General features: G+C 42.5%; 1 protein-coding gene across 3 annotated transcripts in view; it reads right to left on the bottom strand.

Annotated features, from left to right (window-relative positions):
* The window catches only part of SMAD9 (SMAD family member 9), a 66404-nt gene that overhangs the window by 15189 nt on the left and 25424 nt on the right, over positions 1 to 25791 (bottom strand). Inside the window, exons 1-4 of one of the 3 annotated variants that reach the window (XM_027557395.1) lie at positions 20577 to 20756; positions 11209 to 11845; positions 3884 to 4141; positions 50 to 271 (exon numbers count right to left, since the gene is read on the bottom strand). In XM_027557395.1, coding sequence (XP_027413196.1) covers positions 50 to 271; positions 3884 to 4141; positions 11209 to 11620 — 892 coding nt within the window. In that variant the 5' untranslated portion in view covers positions 11621 to 11845; positions 20577 to 20756. Of the gene's footprint in view, positions 1 to 49; positions 272 to 3883; positions 4142 to 11208; positions 11846 to 20576; positions 20757 to 25791 lie in introns of those variants that run through there. The other 2 variants (XM_027557394.1, XM_027557396.1) reach the window with 2 other exon arrangements.

The raw sequence follows: 25791 nt of genomic DNA, 5'->3' as shown, positions 1-25791 counted from the left end.
TTTGTTAGCTCAGAAGAACATATGCAGTGGATTACACATTTGCCTTTACCCTTTCCTATGTGTCTTCTGGTATTTTCTATCGTTGAGTTTCTGTTTACATTAGAAAGAAGTCCGAGACAGAATCTGTTCCTGTTATTTGAAGGATCTGTGAATCCATCGATCAGCACGCTTCGGGAGGAAGCCTGGAATGTCTCCCCGACGCGGTTGTTCAGTTCGTAGTAGGCGACAGAGCACCAGTGCTGCGGCTCCTCGTAGCAAACGGGCCGAAACTCTGAAACAGAAGTGAATCAGACAGGACATCACCACCACCGTGCCCAGGGCCTCCCAGCCCACGGCTCCACCAGGAAACCGAGGTGACCGCTGTCCCCCAAAGGCTGGCTGTGAGAGCCACTGGACTGCTGTGCGTTGTTTTCAAACTTGCCTCTTTCACGGAAGCTGCCTGCAGGCTGCTCACCTGGTCCACGTACCTGGGAACAGGGGCCAATGTCCTGATGACTCTCCCAAGGCTGGAATCTTTGTAAATAAGTTTATTATTTTTGAGGGGCCAGGCGACGTTGGTATGATTGGATCTGTGTAAACTTCATCCCCCTACCCAAAGGAAACACGGCTAAAAGGAAGTTAGAAGGTCATGTCACCTTTACAGCTGAGAGACAGCATTTTACTGCCAAACTGAATTCCTATAGCAAAGAGTATCCTTTTCTAAAGAACTAAAGATGAAAAATAATTGTTCAGATATGATAAAAAAATCAAAGCAAAAATACTGCATATGATTTAAAATTGTTAAGAAAGAAAAAAAATTCCATATAGACTCACATTCTTCTTTGTGTATATATGGGATTATTATTTCATGCCATAAATATACTTTAAAGGGAGAGATCTAATTCATTAGGAAATTGATGAATGTTATGTTTCCACCCCAAATTTTTCAAAGTAAGTTGCCAGTAAATTCAGAAACCCAATTTCAGAGTTCTTTCTTTCTTTGCCACTCACGTTCTTTTTCTGCCTTTCTATTGATTATAGTATCTTTCTTTTCTTTGGTATCCTAGTAATTCTTGTATCTAGAGTGTGTTCTTATAAGCACTAAAATATAAACTTACAAAACAGATAAATTAGGGGGTTGTTATTTGGTTTCCAAATGGACCTTCACTTATGAAAGAATTCCCCCTGAGATATGTTGAATAGTAAAGTCCTTTAGACCCTCCCTTCTTGGTGTGGTTCCTGGGACCACAGCCCCTGCAGCAACCTAGGAACTTCTTAGGAATGCAGATTCTTAGAAGCCACTCCAGATGCAGGGAATCAAAATTTGCATTTATAAAAGATCGCCACACGGTCTGTGTGAACCTTAAAGCTGAGCAACATTTACCTAGCTTATTACAAGGACACAAACTGGAAGGAAATCCACCACAAACCTTTGTTGTTGTTGTTGTTCAGTCGCTCAGTTGTGTAGGTGGATTCTTTACTGTCTGAGCCACCAGGGAAGCCCATGAATCCTGGAGTGGGTAGCCTACCCCTTCTCTAGGGGATCTTCCCGACCCAGGAATCAAACTGGGGTCTCCTGCATCACAGGTAGATTCTTTGTGCTGGACGCACAAAAGAGAAGGCGACTGATCTCAGAGTGGTTGACAAGACACAGTGTGCCAGATGTGACAGTAGATACACATGGAAAATAGCAGCTGTGCTATTGAAGGGCAAAAGGAGTGACTGACGGTGTAACTCAGTGTGATAGATATGACAGTAGATACACATGGAAAATAGCAGCTGTGCTGCTGAAGGGCAAAAGGAAAGACTGATGGTGTGAGTCAGAAGGGAAGAGGAGGGACAAAGCCCTTATCTTCCCACGTTTTATAAGTTTTCTGAGGACGGGAATAATTTCAATTAACATTTTAATTCTCCTTTCTGAACCCTAAGGCAATGCTTGCACACAATAAGAGCTTGACAAATAACTGTCAAATAGTGGGTTGGCCAAAAAGTTTGTTGGGGTTTTTCTGTAACATCTTAAGGAAAAACCTGAACTAACTTTTTGGCCAACCCAATGACTATGGGAAGACATGAGAGGCAGGTTGCAGCATCTGGCACCAAATGCATTTGTGCACACCCTTAAAAGGGCTTCTCAGGTGGCGCAGTGGTGAAGAATCCGCCTGACAGTGCAAGAGACATGGGTTCAATCCCCGTGTCGAGAAGGTCCCTTGAAGAAGGAAATGGCAACCCACTCCAGGATTCTTGCCTGGGAAATCCCATGGGCAGAGGAGCCTGGTGGGCTACAGTCCACAGGGTCACAAAGAGTCGGACGCAGCTGAGCAACCAAATAACAACACCCTTAGGAACTTGTGAGCTGGGGGTATTCTTTATCTCACTCTCACAAGGTATGTAAATCTCTCCTTCATTACCTGACTTAGATCCACCTTTCGAAGGAAAGGACTCCCTTGGATTGCTGAGAAAGGCAGTCAGAGAAGAGACCTACCACTGATTCCACTACAATGCCTGCCCTCAGGCCACGTCTTCCTGGTTAAGTATTTTATAATCTTACTTCTAATTCCTTAAATTAAAAAAGAAAAATCCCTGGAAATTCCAAAGGATGATGTTCAAATCCATCTAGTTTCTCAGAGCTCCTGCACCCCAGGCAAGGCTTGCAGATAAAAAGAGCTCAAAATATCTGTTAAATAAATGAGCATAGGAAGACCTGAATGAGGTGGATGACAGCAGCCAGCACCAAATGCATTCATGCATGTCTGCAGGAACTTGTCAGCTCCTGATATTCCTTATTTTACTAGAAGAAACTGATAACTCATACCAAGTGAAGCAAGTCAGAGAAAGACAAATATCATATGATATTGCTTATATGTGGCATCTAAAAAAAGGCTCCAAAGGAACTCATCTATAGAACAGAAATAGAGTCACATATGTAAAAAATAAACCTATGGAAAAAAACTTATGGTTATTGGGGGCAGAGAGGGGAGGGATTAATGGGAAGATTGGGATTGATACATACATACATACACACTACTAGATAGCATATTGAAAAGCAGAGACATTACTTTGCCAACAAAGGTCCGTCTAGTCAAGGCTATGGTTTTTCCTGTGGTCATGTATGGATGTGAGAGTTGGACTGTGAAGGAGGCTGAGTGCTGAAGAATTGATGCTTTTGAACTGTGGTGTTGGAGAAGACTCTTGAGAGTCCCTTGGACTGCAAGGAGATCCAACCAGTCCATTCTGAAGGAGATCAGCCCTGGGATTTCTTTGGAAGGAATGATGCTAAAGCTGAAACTCCAGTACTTTGGCCACCTCATGCGAAGAGTTGACTCATTGGAAAAGACTCTGATGCTGGGAGGGATTGGGGGCAGGAGGAGAAGGGGACGACAGAGGATGAGATGGCTGGATGGCATCACTGACTGGATGGACGTGAGTCTGAGTGAACTCTGGGAGTTGGTGATGGACAGGGAGGCCTGGCGTGCTGCAATTCATGGGGTCGCAAAGAGTCGGACATGACTGAGCGACTGAACTGACTGACTGACTATATATAAAATAGCTAATTAATAAGGACCTACTGTATAGCACAAGGAACTCTACTCAATACACTATAATGACCTATATGGGGAAAGAATCTAAAAAAGAGTGGAATATGTATATGTGTAAGGGATTCACTTTGCAATACACTTGAAATTAACCAACACTGTAAATCAACTACACCCCAATAAAATTTTTTTAAAAAGAAAAAAAACATAACTGCTCCAAAATGGATTGAGTCCTGATCAAGAGGGTGGGCAGGGTCCAAGGGCCCCCTAGAGCCTGTGGTTTGAACTGCAAGTGACAAATGATGCTCACGATGGCCCCGCCCACACAACCGCGTTGGATCGCATCCCAGGAGACCGCGGCCGGCACTGACCTGAGTGCTGGAAGGGGCTCTCCGGCTCGGAGGGGCTGCCCGGGGAGTGGGGGTAGCCGGCCGTGCACGGGGACGGCGGGAACGGGGCCCCGGGCGACGGCGGGAAGGTGGGGCACGGAGGCTGCTGGAAGGAGTCGGGGTAGGTGGCGTTGTGCGGCATGAGAGGCTCGCTGTGCAGGGACGCGCTGCGGAACTTGGCCAGGAGGCTGAGCTGCGGGTTGTACTCGCTGTGTCGGGGTACCAGCACGGGCGGCAGCACTGGGGGAGGAAGAACCCACGCGTTAGATCCTCCGCTCGGCGCCCCCAAATACAGAGTGGACGCGGGCTGCTGCTGTCTGTCCACTCGGGCCACAACCTGTTCATCATTCTGTGTGCTCCTCCTAGCACTGTCCAAGATGGTCCCATCTCTTCTCCAAAAGGGAGCTTGGCAATCAAGCTAAAGCAATGGTTTCACTCCTCGCAGCCAATTTAGGAAAAGTTTAGAGGAGAATCCTCCTGATGTCAGTAGTCTAAGAACTGCCTATTCATTCCCACAGCAGAAATGACTAGAGCTGCCAGCCCTGTTACCTGACCTTGTGGGGATCTAATCGTTCACCTCTTCCTCTGATTCTGCCATTAAAGTGTTTTTTCTTTCTTTCTTTCTTTTAATCAAAATCCGTTTCTATTGCTCATGATGAAACCCAAGTCATGCCCTGGATATTTTTATTCAGATATTAATATCTCAGGAACTGTGTTGAATTATTTAGATGACTAGCCTAAATTTTTTAGGCTCCGTGGTGCTGGTTAAGTAAAAATATTCTACTTGTCTTTACCAGAAAGATTTAAAGGTAACTAAAAATTATAAAGTAAAAGATAAACAGTGAATAATAATAAAAGTGAAGAAGTAGAAGATGAAGCAGTAATAAGAACTTACCTGTTCATTTTAGTAAGTTTCCCTCTGGGTTCCCTACTTTAAAAAGAACATGAGTGTTTTTGCTCCTGACTCAACACAAAAACAAGGACAGATGCAATTCTCAAAGGCAAGCATTGTCCAGACATCCCTAGTGCCCACTAGCTTCTGAAGTGTCCCCAGGCTTGGCAGAAAGAAGTTATTCCATGGAGTGTTGTTGAGGGGTGAGCTGGGACCAACCTAAGTTGCAGAAGGAGAAGCAGGGGAAACAGACAGAGGAAGTGATCAAAGAAACAACAGGGGAAAATGTCTCAGAGCCTGAAGAAGGATCTATGTCATCAGATTGAAAACAGCCACAGAGGATACAGCCCAATGAGTGAAAAAAAGATCCATCATAGTCATACCATCTTGAATTTCAAACATCTAAGGACAAACTGAAAAGCTCCCAGAGGATCACCTCAAAGTCACCACAAGGACATGAGAAACTGATTTATGACATCCCGTCATCAATGCTGGACAGCAGACTGGATTTCTCTGCCGGTCCAGTGGTTAACAATCTGCCTGCCGATGCAGGGGACATGGGTTCGATCCTTGAGCCAGCAACTAGATCCCACATGATGTGAACAACTAAGACCATGTGCCAAGGCTCCTGAAGCCCCAGCTCTAGAACCCATGCTCTGCAACAAGAGAAGCCTCTGCAATAAGAAGCCTTGCACTGCAATGAAGATCTGGTTCAACTAAAACATAAAATAAGTAATTTTTTAAAAGGCAATGGACTAATAATCTTCTAAAGGGAAATAATTTGAACCCCCAAATCCCACACTGGAAATATACAATAGCAAAAAACAACAATGTTATATTAACTTAAATAATAATATAATATAAACCAAAATATAGATTGAGAAAAGGAAGAAACTATAAAGGTGATATAAATTAACTAAATCTTCACCTTTTATGTTAGAGTCAATGAAATTAGCTAAAAGTGATAAATTTGGAAATAGATGTATAAGCATATTATTTAGAATTATCTATTTTTTTAGTAATAATGGAGAGAGCTAGCAGAAGAACCAAGCAAGAATGATTAAAAGAAATTGTTCCTGGAGATAGCTGAGGTAGCACTTGTTTCAAATCACTCTATGGATTTCCATCACATGCAAGTATCTATAAAAACTCTCATAAAAAGTAAATATTTTGGAGTAAACAGACAATAAGAACAGTATGGTAATAATCATATCCATCACAAATTTCACCATTTACCCACTATCATACATTTATCTCTTCTTGAAAGTGAAGTCGTTCAGTCGTGTCCAACTCTTTGCGGCCCTGTGGACTGTAGCCCACCAGGCTTCTCCATCCATGGGACTGTCCAGGCAAGAATACTGGAGTGGGTTGCCATTTCCTTCTCCAGGGGATCTTCCTGACCCAGGGATCAAACCTGGGTCTCCTGCATTGGAGGCAGATGCTTTAACCTCTGAGCCACCATGCAAAATATCTCTTCTTAACAAGCAATAATTTTCAGTTGTACAGATAGAATATAAACTCCAAGAGGCAGATGAACAGTTTAAAGCTAAACCACCACAAATGAGGGTGGCAGGGAAACAGTGATTTCTTCCTCCTTTAAAAGCCAGTATTTGCATATATTGCCTTATGAGATTATAGAACAATCCTCAATATCATGACGCAAAAATGACACAGACGATAAGCCATTCAATCTCCTTTTACTTATTCCATGAATATCAGATCAGATCAGTCGCTCAGTCGTGTCCGACTCTTTGCAACCCCATGAATCGCAGCACGCCAGGCCTCCCTGTCCATCACCAACTCCCGGAGTTCACTCAGACTCACGTCCATCCAGTCAGTGATGCCATCCAGCCATCTCATCCTCTGTCGTCCCCTTCTCCTCCTGCCCCCAATCCCTCCCAGCATCAGAGTATTTTCCAATGAGTCAACTCTTCACATGAGGTGGCCAAAGTACTGGAGTTTCAGCTTTAGCATCATTCCTTCCAAAGAAATCCCAGGGCTGATCTCCTTCAGAATGGACTGGTTGGATCTCCTTGCAGTCCAAGGGACTCTCAAGAGTCTTCTCTAACACCACAGTTCAAAAGCATCAATTCTTCGGTGCTCAGCCTTCTTCACAGTCCAACTCCCACATCCATACATGACCACAGGAAAAACCATAGCCTTGACTAGACAGACCTTTGTTGGCAAAGTAATGTCTCTGCTTTTGAATATGCTATCTAGGTTGGTCATAATCTTCCTTCCAAGGAGTAAGCGTCTTTTAATTTCATGGCTGCAGTCACCATCTGCAGTGATTTTGGAGCCCAGAAAAATAAAATCTGACACTGTTTCCACTGTTTCCCCATCTATTTCCCATGAAGTGATGGGACGGATGCAATTATCTTCGTTTTCTGAATGTTGAGCTTTAAGCCAACTTTTTCACTCTCCTCTTTCAGTTTCATCAAGAGGCTTTTGAGTTCCTCTTCACTTTCTGCCATAAGGGTGGTGTCATCTGCATATCTGAGGTTACTGATATTTCTCCTGGCAATCTTGATTCCAGTTTGTGTTTCTTCCAGTCCAGCGTTTCTCATGATGTACTCTGCATATAAGTTAAATAAACAGGGTGACAATATACAGCCTTGACGTACTCCTTTTCCTCTTTGGAACCAGTCTGTTGTTCCATGTCCAGTTCTAACTGTTGCTTCCTGACCTGCATACAGGTTTCTCAAGAGGCAGATCAGGTGGTCTGGTATTCCCATCTCTTGCAGAATTTTCCACAGTTTATTGTGATCCACACAGTCAAAGGCTTTGGCATAGTCAATAAAGCAGAAATAGATATTTTTCTGGAACTCTCTTGCTTTTTCTATGATCCAGTGGATGTTGGCAATTTGATCTCTGGTTCCTCTGCCTTTTCTAAAACCAGCTTGAACATCAGGAAGTTCACAGTTCACATACTGGTGAGCCTGGCTTGGAGAATTTTGAGCATTACTTTACTAGCGTGTGAGATGAATATAGAGGAATAAAAAGATGTCTTGCCTCATGAATACTCTGAAAGTGAGGGGCTGACACACTAAATGACATAGGGCTTATTTTTCAATGATGCTTCTTGAGCACAGTGTTAACAATGATCAAATAAACACTCACTTTTCTTTTTTGGATGAAGAATTTGAATACTCTCTGTGACTTCAGTTCTAATATACCTACAGGGTATCCTTAACATTGATAAACAGAATTCCTCATATCTGAAAGCAGAGACCTTCATTCCTCCATGGCCTGCAGATCTGATGCACCAAAAGAGAAGATGAATTTGTCTTTATTGAGATAAACATCTTGATAATGTATTTCTATCATCTGAGTAAAACTAAAGGCAGTGGAGATTTGTAAGGAAAGCTGATAGTATCATCAGAGTTGTAATTCAGCCTGACAAGATCCGTTAACCTTAGGATTGCACTGATCATATTTGTAAATACTTTCACTCAAAGCACAGCTGTCTTAGCCCCTGTGGACTACTAGAACATCTAGACCATAGACTGGGAAGCTTATATACAACAGAAATTTCTTTCTCACAGTCCCAGAGGCTGGACAGTCCAAGAAGGGGGTGCAGCCTGGTCAGGTTCTGGGCAGAGCCTCTACAGAAGGGCTGTAGGCTGCCTTCTCTCTGTGTCCTCATACAGGAAGGGACAAGGGTTCTCTCTGGGGACCCGTTTATAAGGACACTAATCCCACTCATGGGGGTCTGGCTTCATGATCTAGCCATCTAAAGGCACTGCCTCTTAATATGATATCATCCTTGGGCATGAGGTTCTCAATATATGAATTTGGGGGGACACAGATATTTAATCTAGAGCAATAGCTATTCTTAATCACTCAGTTCTATTTCTGTGTGACAACTGCTGCTTGCAAATAAGACCTAGTGAGCTTACAGACATTGGTCTCAACATGTGCTCAGTCGCATCTGATTCTTTGTGACTCCATGGACTGTAGCCTGCCAGGCTCCTCTGTCCATGGGATGTCCCAGGTGAGAATGCTGGAATGGGTCACCATTTCCTCCTCCAGAGGATCTTCTCAACCCAGGGATCGAACCTGAGTCTCTGGCATCTCCTCCACTAGCAGGTGGATTCTTTACCACTGAACCACCTGGGAAGCCCCTCAACACAATGCTACCTTTTAAATACCACACCATCTAAGCATGACCTGGGGGCAGATCACGGAAGGAGTTAACTGTCTTATAAGGGACTGCAGAGCAAAGCTGAAAAAAGCTTTTGTATCTTTTTCAGAAGTCATGTGCTTTTGATAAAGTGTAGGAATTTAACACAGAGGAGAAATTATACTGAAATCACTTCCGGCTGCATGAAGAAAAATTGTTATGAGCCCCAAAAACATTTTTGCACGGCTTCTACGAGACACAAGCCACACAAAGTGAGGTCTGAGGACTGGTGAGACTTTACCAGCTGTTGGGTGCCAGTCCATCCAGATACAAGTATTCAAACTGAAAGTTTGTGTTTAGAAACTTAATAGCCACTTGACAGAGTAATTTTATATCTGTTGAAATGAATAGTAAGAAAAAAATTGAGGTTGTATTTTTTAAAATCAAGCTTTCATTTTTAAGTCTTTTAAAAATTTCATCTGCCCAGTAATTTATTTGTATTGTAAAAATATTGATATTTGACGGATTGGAAGCTTTTTTAAAACTGGTGCTTCACTGCAGATAGTTTGAAAAGCACTAAAATAGATTATTTTAATAGTTTGTGAGAAGGAAAAAAAAAATCTAGAATGCAGCCTTCAAGGTTCCAAGCATGGGTGGTCAAAAGATGAGAGATTTCAAAGGCAAAACTTCAGTTGTTTTATGGTAATTAGGGACCCAGCACACTTGCTGAACATTAGCATCTTTCATTGTTCTCCAAATATTGACTTTAAGCCCGGACAGAAAGCTAGATATAAAATTTGTCTTTTTATTAAAAAAATCAAAGTTAGGAATAAAAAAAGACAGCTTAAACATCACCTTAAAATTAATACCATATTTAGCCATCTTTCATCTTGGAAACTCAAACCTAAAATACCAAGATATGAAACCTGCCATATGTAAAAACATTCATTCTATTATTCCTGAAAGAACCTCACATAATATGAAAAATGAAAACATCAAATAATCCTCTAAAATCAGGGTTTCGAGTGTTCAAAAGGAATGCCTGATACATCTTACAAACACATCTAATAACTACATTACTGAGGAAGAGAAAAATGATTTCCTGATGAACATTTTTCATGGGATATATTCTGAATGCTTACTATAACTCAAACTTAGAAACAAAAAAGAAGTCGTTTCTGTCATAAACTCCTTAATGACATGTTTTTAAAGTAGATGAAGAAAGCCCAGAGAGAAGCAAGAAAGAGAAGAAAGCAAAGAGGTATATGATGTAGGGGAAAACACACTGGATTCACCAGGAAGGTGGGCCTTTCTCATCATGGTCTCATAATGTATCCTGAGTGACATGACTGTGAGAAGCGTCCACGCTGAGGCGGGTAACATCCTTGACATCAGTGTAACAGCATGATGGCAAGATTCAGGAGCCTGAAAGGTCACCTCACTAAGATTGCTCTAGGCTGGGCAGGACTTAACAGGGATGGCTACAAGGTTAACTGAATCCAGGAGGGAGCCAGGCAGCAGGCTGGACTCCCCCACCACCTGTGTTCCTAGACAGAGCCGCCTCCTGATGGACATGGGCTGCTTCCCAGAGCGCATGAGCCGGCCCCTCCAGGAACGGGGAGAGGAAGCTCCCTCAAAAATTGCATCCCTGTAGCTGCAGAACCCTCCACTCAAAGAGAAAAGCAGTCCAACTGTTACACCAGTGTGAAGGAACAAAGATGAACACCGGACTTAACACACACGTGCGTGCCTGAAACGTTTTAGGATTAATACTTTCCTATATTTAAAGTCATATTTAAGAAGAGCTGCCAATCTCCCCTCACACCCATTGTTTTCAGTCTTGGAAGGGTTTCCAGTAACTCTGCCATCATCTGCTTAGTTTAGAGGACACCTCTGCTTACTTTAGCGTGGGGAGAGTGCAGCTGGTTTAGTTCAGTACAGCTGAGTTCAAGGGGAGGAAACGGGGAGAAAGATTTCTTTTTTAAACAGTTGATCACGTCAAGGCCATATTTAGACCTTTCAAGAACTGGACGATGACTCGAAAATACATCAAAATAAAATGCCGTTTTCCAAAATCACACAAAGCTTACATCTATACTGAAATGAAAGATCTTCTGTCTAGGTTATTCCGACTACAAAATTTTGGATCGGCCTCTCCAAACTGAACCTCCCTCGTTCTGTCTCTCTTGCAGTGGTGGTAGGGGGTTCCTCCTCCTGACGGTGGCCCATGGCTCTCCACTAACCGGGATGCGCCCTCTTACCTGTCACGGTTAAACCATGAAGGAAACCCACCTGGCGTCTCCACGCGGCGGTAGTGGTAGGGGTTGATGCACACCTCTTTCTGCTTGGAGCCGAATGGGAACTCGCAGCACTCCAGCGGCTTCAGCTCGTGGTGGGACTGCAGGTCCGGCCAGCGCCACACCCGGCAGTAGATGACGTGGGGCAGCCCCTTGCGGTGGGACACTTGAAGCCGCCCGTCCAGGGAGCGGGGTATGGTCACGCACTTGCTGGGCTGCCCCGGGCAGCTGAGCGCCCTCTCCAGCTCATCCATGGCTCCTTTCTTCTTCTTTAACTTCTTCACTAGAGAGTCCACTGCCTTCTCCGCCCACTTTTCCTCTTCATCTCCTTGCTTCCAGCCGAGCAGTCTCTTCACTGCCGGGCTGGTGAAGGAGAAGAGGGAGCTGATGGGGGTGCTGGAGTGCATAAGAGGGGGGAACTGCAGGCGTCCGGTGCACACAGGAGCTGGACCCACAGCCCTTCACTGCCTGCAGGGACCGAGCAAAGTGACCAAGGACGCCCCTTGGGAGGTCATAGGTCCCAAGTCCCCAGGGACGTCATAGGTCTTCCCTTTCTTCTGGAAGTGACTATGACCAATGCAGGCTGGGAAGCAGTTGACTTTCTCCAAAGCCCTGAGGTGGGCAGGACAACTCTGGGGGGAGGAAAAAAAAAAAAAAGACTTCAGTGAATTTCACTGGGATAATTTTCAGAAAAGGGTAAAGGTTGGGTGTAAGAGAGAAAATATTTTTCAGATGTTCTATACTTGAAAACACTTAGGATTTCCCTGGTGCTCCAGTGATTAAGAATCCACCTGTCAATGCAGGAGACATGGGTTCAATCCCTGCCCTGGGAAGATCCCACATGCCACAGGGCAAATCAGCCACAGGCCAAATCATGCACCACAGCTACTGAACCCATATGATAGCCCGAGAGCCACAGCTACAGAGCCTGTGAACTGCAACTACTGAAGCCCGAGTGCCCTAGAACCCACGCTCCACGGCAAAAGAAGCCTTCACAGTGAGGAAGCCTGCACGCCACAAAGAGTAGCTTGGGCTCGATGCAATTAAGAAAGCCCGTGTGCAGCAACAAAGCCCCAGGACAGCCAGAAATTAATTAATTAAAAATAATAAAGGCAGATACCAAAAAAAAAAAAAAAAAGAAAACTCTTATTAGTCATCTTGACTCTTCCTTCTGTTTTATGCCCTATTCCAAGTCTTGGTAATTCTGCCTTCAAAACGTCTTTCAAGTTTGGGAGGTTTCTCTCCATTTCTGCCAACATCTAAGCCTTGCCCCACCTGACCTCTCCCTTTGATCACTGCAACACTTCTGAAGGAGCTCCTCTCTTCCAATTCTAATCCATGGATAGAGGAGCCTGGCAGACTACAGTCCACCGGGTCGTAAAGAGCTGGACACAGCGGAGGGATTAACACAGTAATCTCACCACTCGTTTATGCTTCCAAACTACTTTATAGGATAGTGGTTCTCAAAATGTGACCCAAGGGCCCCTGGGAGTCCCAGAGTCCCCTTTAGGGGACTGTGAGAGCCTCTCTTTTCCAACTAAGACATCTGGGTGCCCTAAACTTTCCCCCATGTACTTGAACCCAAACAACAGATCACAACAGATTGTTTGCAGGAGCAGTTATGAGAATCCAAGTGTCATAGTCAACCAGGCATTAAGGAGACTTGCAAAAATACAAAACAATAACACTCTTCACTATTGGGGGGTAAAAGCTGATTTTTAAAAAATAAAAATGTTTATGTTATTCATAATATATAATGAGTTTATCATTGTCTTTAATAAGTCAGTAAACGTTCTAAGCTTTTCAGTCTTAATTCCTAAAATGGGGCAAAAAAAAAAAAAATGAGCCACATCAACAAAGGTTCTTTGGAGTTCTCAATAATTCTTAAAAGTAGAAAGGGGTCATAAGACCAGAACGTTCTAGAAGTTACACACAGTCACACACACAACACGCATACCATCACTTTTGTTATTCTCCCTTAAAATCAGCTGAACTTTTCTTTGCCTTCTCATCCCAAGGAGACATTCCTCCCCAGTTTTTCAACAGTCCCATTTAAATTTCCTGAGGTAGCTCTGCATTTTCTCTTCTGTGAAAAAATAGCTGGCTTAAACAAAACCCTCTGCTTCTTCCAGATTTTAGAAACCAGCTCCCTTGTTTCCCTTGTAAAATGGTTGCTGGTAGGATTTTGGAGAAAGCTGACTCATTTTAGCATCTTGGAATCAATCTAGTTCATCATCTCCAACAACTGCGCGTTTAATACGCATGAGACGTACTTTTCCCCTTTGCCTCCCTGGAGTTGCACCTTTCTGGGTTCAATTACATACACGTCTTTGGACAGAGGTGCTGTCACAACGCCTGCTCTTATGATGATCATCAGGCAGCTCTGTGAAGAAGGGTTATTGGTGGCTCAGACAGTAAAGAACCGGCCTGCCAATGCAGGAGACACGGGTTCAATCCCTGGGTCAGGAAGATCCCCTGGAGAAGGAAATGGCAACTCGCTCCAGTGTTCTTGCCTGGGAAATCCCATGGACAAATGAGCCTGGTGGGCTATTGTTCATGGGGTCTCAAAAGAGTAGGACATGACTTAGCAACTAAACAACAATAACAGAGCTGTGTGAAGAGGATGGTGGTCTGATTACACAAAAATGGGTGACATTCAATAAACATGAAGCAACACGTACTTCGCTTTATTCCTTGTGTAGACTTTAGTTAGCCCTGTATACAGAGAGAGGGTAAACTATGGTGAAAGGAGAGTTAAAGACTCCATAGCTGTTCTTTTTCTCCTGGCAGTTTGACTTACACTCAGTTTTATTTGGAAAGGTTGATTTTGTGGCTTAACAATCATGAATTTATAAAGTATAGTTAAGTCACTGTGTTCAAGCTCTGTTTACTTAATTGAGACAGGCTGCCTTAAAGCAATCGTTGAAGAGGATGAAGGGCTCTGAGGAGGAGAAGCAACATGACACAGAATAACCTGAACCTCAAAAGAGCTCTGAATTCTGCTTAGTTTTACACAGAATTTTTTATTAGTAAATCGTGGCATAACTCTTGAAGCTTAGGCCATCAGTAGAAAACAGCTGCTTATAAAGATGTTCAGTAGAGTTAAACTAAAAGACCCTTTAGAAAAACTTTTGCTCTAGGAAACAAATCACAGTTCTGCAAACCCAGGTTTGCTGCTATTGTTTTAACTGCTCCAATCTACTAATGGCCTGGGAAATCAATTTATTGGAACAAATTGCGTTTGTGGAAAAAAAAAAAAACAGACCCTATTTCAGTGCAGCTAAGAAACAATAGGTATTATTTCATGTAAAAGCTTCATTTGGAGGTACGTGTTCCGTGTGTATGTGTGTGTGTGTGTGTGTGTGTGTGTGTGTGCATGTGCGCCAAGTATCGAAGGTCACTTTGCAAAATTTGTTATTGTGGGTTACAGTAGAAAAATGTTTGAAAAGCATTACTCCTAAATGATACATTTCCTCAAGCCATGTCTGTGTGAGCTGTACCCTGATGAGTGACTTTCGGGGTCCACTGTCCCTCCTTGTCCCCTGGGGAAATTCCAACTAGTCAAGAATCTAGGGTCTGAGAACCCTGGTTCTGCAGTCTGATTTCACTGCCACATTTCAAATCTTTATGAGTCTCACCATGGCTCCAAAACTATGGTTTTATTGGCACAAGACACAGCTCCTGTTCCATCACACAGAGCCCTTGCCTTAGCGGGGAGGCCCCAAAGAATCAACTTTAGAATCTCTGAGTAACAAACGCCAAATTCATAATAGTGACCTCTGGATAGGGAAGGAAAAGAATACAAAATACCAAAAGGTTATAGTTAAGGAATTAAATTTAATATCTTGCAAAAACCTGTAAGGGAAAAGAATCTGGAAAAGAATATATAAAAATAGTTGTTGTTTAGTCACTAAGCTGGGTCTGACTCTGTGACCCCATGGATTGTAGCCTGCCAGGCTCTTCTGGCCATGGTGTTTCCCAGGCAAGAATACTGGCGTGGGCAGCCATTTCCTTCTCCAGGAGATCTTCCAGACATAGGGATCGAACCTTCGTCTCCTGAACTGGCAGGTGGATTCTTTACTGCTGAGCCATTGGGGAAGCCCATATGTACATGTATGTATGTATGTGTGTGTGTATACACACACACACACACACACACACGTACATATACACTGCTGCTGCTGCTGCTGCTGCTAAGTCACTTCAGTCATATCCGACTCTGTGCGACCACAAAGACAGCAGCCCACCAGGCTCCCCCGTCCCTGGGATTCTCCAGGCAAGAACACTATAAGCTGCCATCTCCTTCTCTGATACATATACACATATATGTGTATAACCGAATCACTCTGCTATATACCTGAAACTAACACAACATTGTGAATCAAACTTTAATAAAAATTTTTAATAAAAACAAATTAAATTGAAAATACATAAATTTAGGTTCTGTTTAATGGCACCCCACTCAGTACTCTTGCCTGGAAAATCCCATGGATGGAGGAGCCTGGTGGCCTACTGTCCATGGGGTCGCTATGAGTTGGACACGACCGAGCGACTTCACTTTCACTTTTCACTTTCATGCAGTGGAGAAGGAAAGGACAACCCACTCCAGTGTTCTTGCCTGGAGAATCCCGGGGACGGGGGAGCCTGGTGGGCTGCCATCTATGGGGTCGCACAGAGTCAGACACGACTGAAGCGACTTAGCAGCAGCAGCAGCAGGTTCTGTTTAAGAAAAGTTAAGGTCTAATAAAGCTGATTGGTGGGTCCAAAGATGTTTAAAATATGATTCTCTACACTTGTTTGATGTATATATTTTTAATAGGAAAACTAAGTGCAAAAAAACATATTAAACTTGGACTCTCAGTAACACTAAGGCTTCAGGTTCCTGTCAATGCTAATAGTTCCCATTTGTCCAGGGGTGCAGTTTAGGGTTCCTAAAGGTTATCCCATTCTCATTCCTGTAATACTGTAGCCACTAGTAGAACAAAGGGTCCTCACTTATCTCCAGCTGGTCATCACTGACACCCACCGTGCAGGCCACCCCCACCCTGCCCAAGTCTGTCCAATAGCATCAATCTGACTCAAAACGGCTTTCTTCTGTCAGATAATTTAGGTTCGCATAGACTATATGCTCTAACCAAGAGCAAGCTCTAACCTCCTGAAAATACCACTGGTCAGACACATAATAATCTTAGTAATTAACACATAGCATCCCGGGGAGTCATTAAAAAACTGTCACACAAATAGGAGCCGGGGGGTGGGGGGCGTTACTAAAGCTTGTCTGTACTCCATTCCTATAAAGTACAAAGAAGAATGAAACAGAATAAACTATGAAGATGAATGTACACGCAGGACTGATACACAAAAACAACCAGATGACATCTACAAAATATAACAAGAGCTACAGAAGAGAGGCAATAAGTGGCGTAGGAGGAAGAACCCTTGGCCCAACTCAGGGGGTTCTGGAAGGTTCCAAAGAAGATCTCTGAGCTGCACGAGGAAGGTTTTAAGTCACAGTTAAAAGATAACCTAGCTAGGCAGGTGAGGACAACTTTATAATAAGCTTTTTGTGGTTAAACTCTCACTTCTGTAAGGAAAGTGTAACCCTGCCATGGACCGACTGTGTGATCCTGAACTAGTCTTGCATTCTCTCCAGGGCCCCTCATTTCCTCATCTGTGGATCAAGAAGGGCTCAGCCTCATGGGGAGGGTCTGGGCGCTGGGTCCATGATCCCATGGCTGTGGTGTCACAAGCGATTACACAACCACCACACGTAATCCCCCACATGGCTTGTTTTTCTCCCACTTTAAAGTGAAACCGAACGATTTGTTTGTGCTAAAGGAATGGAAACACCACATTTCCACGACACGTTTCCAATAGCGTGAAGAATATACTTCTTTGTCCACTGCACTTGCTTTTACTGAGTGAAACAAGCCTTCCTCGATGCTAATGGCCACTTGCCTCTACACCTCTCTTCTGCCAAGCAATGAAGTATTTTGTGGCCATTATGCCAAGATATTACTACAACGTTCATTTCAAATAGTATTTTGCACCTTTAAATATTTGTTCAAATTCTGTTTCAGGGGAGCATAAGTATGAGTGCAAAGGGGAAACAGTACTTTTCTCTCAGCTGTTGGTGCTATGCTGCTACCACTGGGGAGTCTGAAAGTAAAGCTTTTCACCCATGAAGATATATCACATGGACCGGGGCAAAACAACTTCTCTCCATGGCTGTCAAACCGGTCCTTTTTATGACAAATGTCATCTACCAATTATAGCACAGTGCCCACTTTTCTCTCCAGCTTTCTGTTTCTTTCCAGCATTATTTTTATCAGCCCCAGGGAATAAGAGTGAAAACATACGCGTGGTGTGATTGGGTCTACCACCATTTTTGGCGCCTGCATCCGGGGGTTCATGGGGCCAGACATCCACAAACGCCATCTGTTGACCATTAGAGCTTTCCTTCTGTGGGTGGAAGGAAAAAAGCAGCAGGGCCATGCCTTCTCCGGTTCACTCGTGGTCCACTTCACGCACTCACAGCACAAAAACAGTACTGTACTCTCTTTTTCTGGCAACTGAGTTTTACAATAAACCCGAACTGAGTGAGCAAAACAACTTCTCATTTTCAAGTTTTTTAAATAAACAGAACCACTTAAAAGGAAACAGCACTATGGACAGCCAATAAACACAGGAAAAGATGCTCAATATCACTAATTATTAGAGAAATGCAAATCAGAACTACAATGAGGTATCAACTCACACCAGTCAGAATGGACATCATCAAAAAATCTACAAAGGCTGGAGAGGATGTGGAGGAAAGGGAACTAACTCTCCTACACTGTTGGTAGGAATTAAACAGATCCAGCCATTATGGAGAACAGAATGTAGATTTCTTAAAAAAAAAAAACAAAAACTAGGAATATATCTACCATATGACCCAGAAATTCCACTACTGGGAACATACCCTGAGGAAGCCACAATTCTAAAAGACCTATGTACCCGCAATGTTCACTGCAGCACTCTTTACAGTAGCCAGGACACAGAAGCAACCTAGATGTATATCTATAGATAAATGGATAAGAAAGATGTGGTGTGATTCACAAAAATAAACTCAAAATAGATTAAAGATCTAAACGTAAGACCAGAAACTATAAAACTCCTAGAGGAGAACATAGGCAAAACACTCTCCGACATACATCACAGCAGGATCCTCTATGACCCACCTCCCAGAATATTGGAAATAAAAGCAAAAATAAACAAATGGGACCTAATTAACCTTAAAAGCTTCTGCACATCAAAGGCAACTATTAGCAAGGTGAAAAGACAGCCTTCAGAATGGGAGAAAATAATAGCAAATGAAGCAACCGACAAACAACTAATCTCAAAAATATACAAGCAACTCCTACAGCTCAACTCCAGAAAAATAAATGACCCAATCAAAAAATGGGCCAAAGAACTAAATAGACATTTCTCGAAAGAAGACATACAGATGGCTAACAAACACATGAAAAGATGCTCAACATCACTCATTATCAGAGAAATGCAAATCAAAACCACTATGAGGTACCACTTCACACCAATCAGAATGGCTGCGATCCAAAAGTCTACAAATAATAAATGCTGGAGAGGGTGTAGAGAAAAGGGAACCCTCTTACACTGTTGGTGGGAATGCAAACTAGTACAGCCACTATGGAGAACAGTGTGGAGATTCCTTAAAAAACTGGAAATAGAACTGCCTTATGATCCAGCAATCCCACTGCTGGGCATACACACTGAGGAAACCAGAAGGGAAAGAGACACGTGTACCCCAATGTTCATTGCAGCACTGTTTATAATAGCCAGCACATGGAAGCAACCTAGATGTCCATCAGCAGATGAATGGATAAGAAAGCTGTGGTACATATACACAATGGAGTTTTACTCAGCCATTAAAAAGAATACATTTGAATCAGTTCTAATGAGGTGGATGAAACTGGAGCCTATTATACAGAGTGAAGTAAGCCAGAAGGAAAAACATAAATACAGTATACTAACGCATATATATGGAATTTAGAAAGATGGTAACAATAACCCGGTGTACGAGACAGCAAAAGAGACACTGATGTATAGAACAGTCTTATGGACTCTGTGGGAGAGGGAGAGGGTAGGAAGATTTGGGAGAATGGCATTGAAACATGTAAAATATCATGTAAGAAACGAGTTGCCAGTCCAGGTTCGATGCACGATACTGGATGCTTGGGGCTAGTGCACTGGGACGACCCAGAGGGATGGTATGGGGAGGGAGGAGGGAGGAGGGTTCAGGATGGGGAACACGTGTATACCTGTGGCGGATTCATTTTGATATTTGGCAAAACTAATACAATTATGTAAAATTTAAAAATAAAATAAAATTAGAAAAAAAAAAAGAAAGATGTGGTGTGTGGAATAATGAGTAATGGAATATTACTCAGCCATAAAAAGAATCAATTTGAGTCACCTCTAGTGAGGTGGATGAACCTAGAGCCTGTTATACAGAGTGAAGTAAGTCAGAAAGAGAAAAACAAATTTCATATATTAACGCATACATACAAAATCTAGAAAAACGGTACTGATGAACCTATTTGAGGGAAGGAATGGAGACGTAGATGTAGGAAACAGACCTGTGGACACAGCGGGGGAAGGAGAGAGTGGGATGAATGGACAAAGTAGCATCAATATAGACCCACTACCCACGTGTGAAACAGACAGCCGGTGAGAAGCTGCTCTGTAACACAGGCAGCGCACTGGTGCTCCCAGATGACAGAGGGGTGGAGTCAGGGAAGGAGAGGAAGGCTTAAGAGAGGGAGGGAACAGCTTTCCCTGGCAGCTAAGATGGTAAAGAGTTAGCCTGCAGTGCAGGAGACCTGGGTTCAATTCCTGGGTCGGGAAGATCCCCTGGAGAAGGGAATGGCAACCCACTCCAGTATTCCTGCCTGGAGAATTCCATGGACAGAGGAGCCTGGCGGGTTAAGACCAAGGGGTCACAACATGAATGAGCAACTAACATTTCACATGGCTGACTGCGTTGTTGTACAGCAGAAATCAACACAACGTTGTAAAGCAAATGTTCTCCAATTAAAAAATAAATTTAAAAAAAGGGGGTGGGAATAAAGCAGAACTAACCATGTGTACTCACCATGATTTAACTGTACATTATTCCACACTCAGATCTAATTTGGCTGGATAAAAGTGTGGGAGAAATGAGACTTTAAGTTGTTAGTTTAAACTGAACTTCTGTTACCAGTTACTCAATCTTATTTCCACTTACTTGGCCTCACTGGAAGATCCAACTGGTGAATTCAATCCTGAAGAAGATAAAATTCAAAAATTACTGCTTAAGGTGGATACCTTGGTTGTCTGCTCTGGAGCATATGGAACCACTGAACAGTCCCTCAAGGGCACTGCTTCTTGGTCAACCCAGACAAGAAAAGTCTCCATCACCAACCAGGCTCTGCAAGGGCCACTCTGGAAACATCCAGGACAGAACACTGTTATTTCATTATTTGTTTTGTTTTTTAATTTCTCAACCTCATTAATTTTTAGGGGTTTTGAAGAAGCCTCATTTTATTTTCTAAAAATTGAGGTATAATTGCTTTACAATTGTTGTGTCCATTTCTGCTGTACAATGAAGTGAGTCAGCTAAATGTATGCATATATCCCCTCCCTCTTGGACCTCCCTCCCATCCCCACCATCCTACCCATCCAGGTCATCACAGAGTACTGAGTAACCTTGTCAATTCTGATCCTCTGATCCATAGCCAGCATGAAGTACAGCTTGGTATCCCCTCCATAGAACAGTTTACTATAGAAATTTAGAATCTGAACACACTTTCCAAAAGAACATTTAACCCCCTTAAAGGAACAGACTTTTTCTTGACTACTTCTCTATCACTCTTTCGTATATCAGTAATTAATATGGCTTTGAAAGGTAAAAAGAGACCCCAAAGAACATCTATCTAGAAAATAGTTGGCTGTTATTATTACTATTATCACATATATATCATGTCATATTATTGAAGAGAAACCAGACTTAAAACACACACATACACAAATACACAGACGTATTCAGATCAGTCCTCACTTAAACTAGCCTGTCATCCCTACATGCTCCAAATGAATGGCAGTCACAGGTTTGTCTTGTAAGGTATAAGTAACTACCTCATACACATACCAGTTTAATATCATTGGATAAACATGCCAGTTGGTGGATAAATATGCAAACGGTGTCATGATTTCACACTCTGGTAAAGAGGTTTTTCTAACAACATTCAAAGACTTCCTACACGTCTATGAGAGGGAAGTTTCCATTCACCAGTCCCTTAGTGAGCATCCTGAGCCACGGGTAGAATACCTCCTGCCCAGAGTGTCAAGGGAAGTTGACAGACATGCATCGTTGTAACAAGGGCTCCCATGGTGGGATTTCAGGGCACCTCTGAAGGGCATCCCTGGTGTCTCTGCAGTAAAGAACCTGCCTGCCAATGCAGGAGATAAGGGTTTGATCTCTAGGTCGGGAAGATCCCCTGGAAAAGGAAATGGCAACCCACTCCAGTATTCTTGCGGGGAAATCCCATGGACAGAGGAGCCTGATGGGCTACAGTCCACGGGGTTGGAAAGAGTCAGTCATGATTTAGTGACTAAACAATAACAATAATGGACCTCTGAGGAGCCTCCAGGTGGCTCAGTGGTAAACAACTCACCTACCAATGCAGGAGACACGGGTTCGATCCCTGGGTCGGGAAGATCCCCTGGAGAAGAAAATAGCAACCCACTCCAGTATTTTTGCCTGGGAAGTTTGATGAATGGAGAAGCCTGGTAGGCTACAGTCCATGGGGTCTCAAAAGAATCAGACGTGACTGAGTGACTAAGCAATAACAACAATGGGTCTCAACTATCGGCTCTTACTGGGAGATATATGGATTTTTCAAGGCAATCAATCCATAGGTAATTTTCTTCAAAGTCTTAAAAGAACTTGTGACCACCAAAAGATTTTATTAAAAAAAAAAAACAGACCCATTGAATTAGAAGAAAGAGGAGAAGGAGAAAGTATGAGAGAGAAGGGGAAAAAGCTGAAGAGACTAAATAGCTGACTATTCAAACTAAATTAGGTGGTGGTGGCAGAGGCATGGGGGACAGTCTTTAAAAAGACTAAAGGAAGAGGATTCTAAGAAGATGGCAGAGTATGAAGCACCAAGAAACTGTCTCCCCACCCAGACAACTATTACACTAGCAGAATCTGTCTCGTAATTATTTCGGAACTCTGGTCAATTCAAGGCTTGCAACTGCAGGTGAAGTCAGTCAAAAGCTATGGTTTTTCCAGTAGTCCTGTATGGATGCAAGAGTTGGACTATAAAGAAGGCTGAGCCCTGAAGAACTGATGCTTTCAAACTGTGGTGCTGGAGAAGACTCTAGAGTCCTTTGGACAGAAAGGAGACCAAACCAGTTAATACTAAAGAAAATCAACACTGAATAGTTACTGGAAAGGACTAACGCTGAAAATGAAGCTCCAGTACTTTGGCCACGAGATGCAAAGAACCAGCTCATTGGAAAAGACCCTGAAGCTGGGAAAGATTGAGGGCAAGAGGAGAAGGGGATGACAGAGGATGAGATGGTTGGATGGCATCATTGACTCAATGGACATGAGTTTGAGCAAACTCCAGGAGATAGTGAAGGACAGGGAAGCCTGGCGTGCTGCAGTCCATGGGGTCCCAAGAGTCGGACAGACTGAGTGACTGAACAACAACAACTCACAGGACCAAATAGGGTTGCAACAAAGTAGACTTTGTGTTATTCAGAGCCTAGTCTTAATTTAGACCCAATTCTAACATGCTTTACTGTTATGTATTAGAATGCTTTGACTAAAATTTCATATAGGCACAATGTATATTGCATATTACTGAGAGTGCAATTCTTTATTTCCTCTCTTCTATATTTGTAACTTTTGGTGTGTTTATAAAACATTCCACATTCTTAAGTAAAATAGAATCCAGGTCAACTATTTCAACGTGGATGATTTATTACTTACAAATTGAAGATCCTTAGAAATCTATTTTTACTTAACTGTTTATAAACTGGTGAATAACTATTGCCCTTTAAAAAAAGTCAAACTTTCTGTACCTTAGCAACCTCAAAAAGAATAAACAAGACCTTACACAACACCAGGCATCTTAAAGGGGCCCTTACTCCAGGCAGTTCTGATCTACGAAAATTTGGGTTTGATGCAAATATAAATTTGGGAGATTCCTTTTCTTACAAGACGAATCATACTAAATGTAAAATTATGATGCAATGGACAAAAATCTGATTCACATACAGCTTTTTCAGGAAAAATATCCTTTCAGTCAATAAATACTTACCAAGTTGTCTATGTTGCAGTTCCTTGAATGAACTGTTAAACTTTACTTTTGTAAGTATATCTGATAGTAACAATCTAGACACCTTAGTAAAATTAAGAGATCTCACATTACATTGCTACTTTTAAAATGCAAGTCTAACTTTAAAAATGTATTCTGGCCATCTCATCATCGGAACACTTTGGTTAGGCACTAAAGAACACCATTGTTAGCAAACTGCAGAACAAATCAAATTAGCTTTGGGGAGGCTTTATCTTCTAAATACTTCGCCCATCAAAACACCAAACATCTTTAAAACTTCAAGAATTTTACAACTGTGCCAGCTTTTTGGGTAAGCAATATGGTATTATTTTACTGATGCAGTTAATAAACCACTTTTAAAAAATGTTCCCAGTGTATCCTTCAGAAAACTCTGTTATTCTATCAGATGATATCCATGTAGAATAGCTTAGTTCAAACTCAGAAAACAGATATTTCCTTTTTTCTAAATAGATGTTTTGAAATTGTTTTTGTAGGTAAGGAAGTATATTTCTACCTTCTCATTGTTATAAAGTCACCCCAGGACACCCCGGATCTCATTCATTTTTTAACCCTGATGAGTGTTTAGGAATAGAAATCCAAAACATGCATCCTCTTTTTCTCCCTCCCTCCCTCCCTCTTTTATTGTTTCTCAATAAACGCAGTTTGGCCCAAATATAGGGGATGCGGTGCGGTGAAACAGCAGGAACAATGCATGACAGCCACACCACGCACAGCACAGAGACATGGTTCTCCAAAACTTTCCCTATTTTTCATTCAGAAGGTTTCATATGTCAACACACAAGTAACGTGCAAGGAGCTTAATCGAAAAAAGATTTTTAAGTTCATTTCCAAAACTCCAGCCTGTAATTACGGTAAACACACAAGTCACCTTCCCCTTTTCCTCTTCCCACTCTGTTCCTCCGAGAAACGCAAATCGACACAATGAATGGCCCTTTGCCCTGTAGGACCAAAAGCAACTTACTACCCTCCCTTGTGCTTAGGTGCATTGCTAGAAGTAGGGATTATTTCCCAAAAGCCCTCTAAAATATATGCTGTGAAGCCATCCTGAAATAATTCTCAACATTTTCTTTCTCTCTTCCTTCCTTCCTTCCTATGAGGTACAGGTGACTTACGATACTATATTAGTTTCAGGTGTGCAATAATGATCCAATATTTTTATAGATTATACACCATACAAAGTTGTTATAATACCACTGACTACATTCCCTGTGCTGTACATTATATCCATGTGATTTATTTATTTTATGAATGGTAGGTAGTTTGTACATTTTCATTCATTCTTTCAATCAGTCAACACATCTTTATTGAGTCTCTACTGTGTGATGGGTGCTGTGCTGTGCTAAAACCATAATACAGCTTCCCAGATTTAAAGTCTTCTTTACCTAAGGAATTAAAAGAATCTAAGTCAGGAAACCATCCCATTAAACTATTTCAAAATATTTAGAGTCTTAAAAATACAAGGAGGGGAAGGGGATATTTTTGGCTTTGCCAAATGGTTTATGGGAAGGTTTTGCTTTATTTTTGTTTTAAACATAGGTGACAAAAGAGTGATTTTATCATAGAGAGTCTAAAGCTCTGGGTCAGCCCAGAAGCAGTCTATTTGCTTCAGTGAACCAGGGCCAGGGAGACCCACCATCTGTAACTGGCACCCCTGGGGCAGTTTCCCTATTGCAAGACCTGTGGATGGACCGTGAGGCGTGAACTTGAACTGCTCCAACCTGTTACATTTTCCTCCAGGTGGAATCTCTGAAAAGGTAGCTATGATGTAACTGAGGAAACGACACCACTTCCATGGCGGTGGTGTAACAATGTTAGGAGTCCTAACAGTTCTGCGTTGTCAATTTCTCCTTCCACTCCATCGGGCATCTGTAAACTGCTACTGCCCCACCTTGCAAGCAAGGGCTTCTTTAAGTCTACAGCTTGGATCCTCGCCAATGAGGAAGAATTCCAGAAATTAAAAACAAAACAAAAAATGGAATCTGTGCTGCAGTCAAAGTGAGCTCACCCACTGTAACGAGCCCTGTTCATTTTCAAGCTAGAAAAACTCACACCCAGAAGAATGAGAAGGTGCAAAGCAGTGCTGGGAAAGATTCTGTCAATGATGATGACAGTATCACTGCAATGTACACAACATGGCATTATTGGGTGATTAGGCTTAACTGGACCACTGA

This window comes from Bos indicus x Bos taurus, chromosome 12 (genome assembly GCF_003369695.1).
Source record: "Bos indicus x Bos taurus breed Angus x Brahman F1 hybrid chromosome 12, Bos_hybrid_MaternalHap_v2.0, whole genome shotgun sequence".
Classification (NCBI taxonomy): Eukaryota; Metazoa; Chordata; class Mammalia; order Artiodactyla; family Bovidae; genus Bos; species Bos indicus x Bos taurus.
Note: the sequence above shows the minus strand (reverse complement) of the source record. Positions and strands in the feature narration are given on the sequence as shown.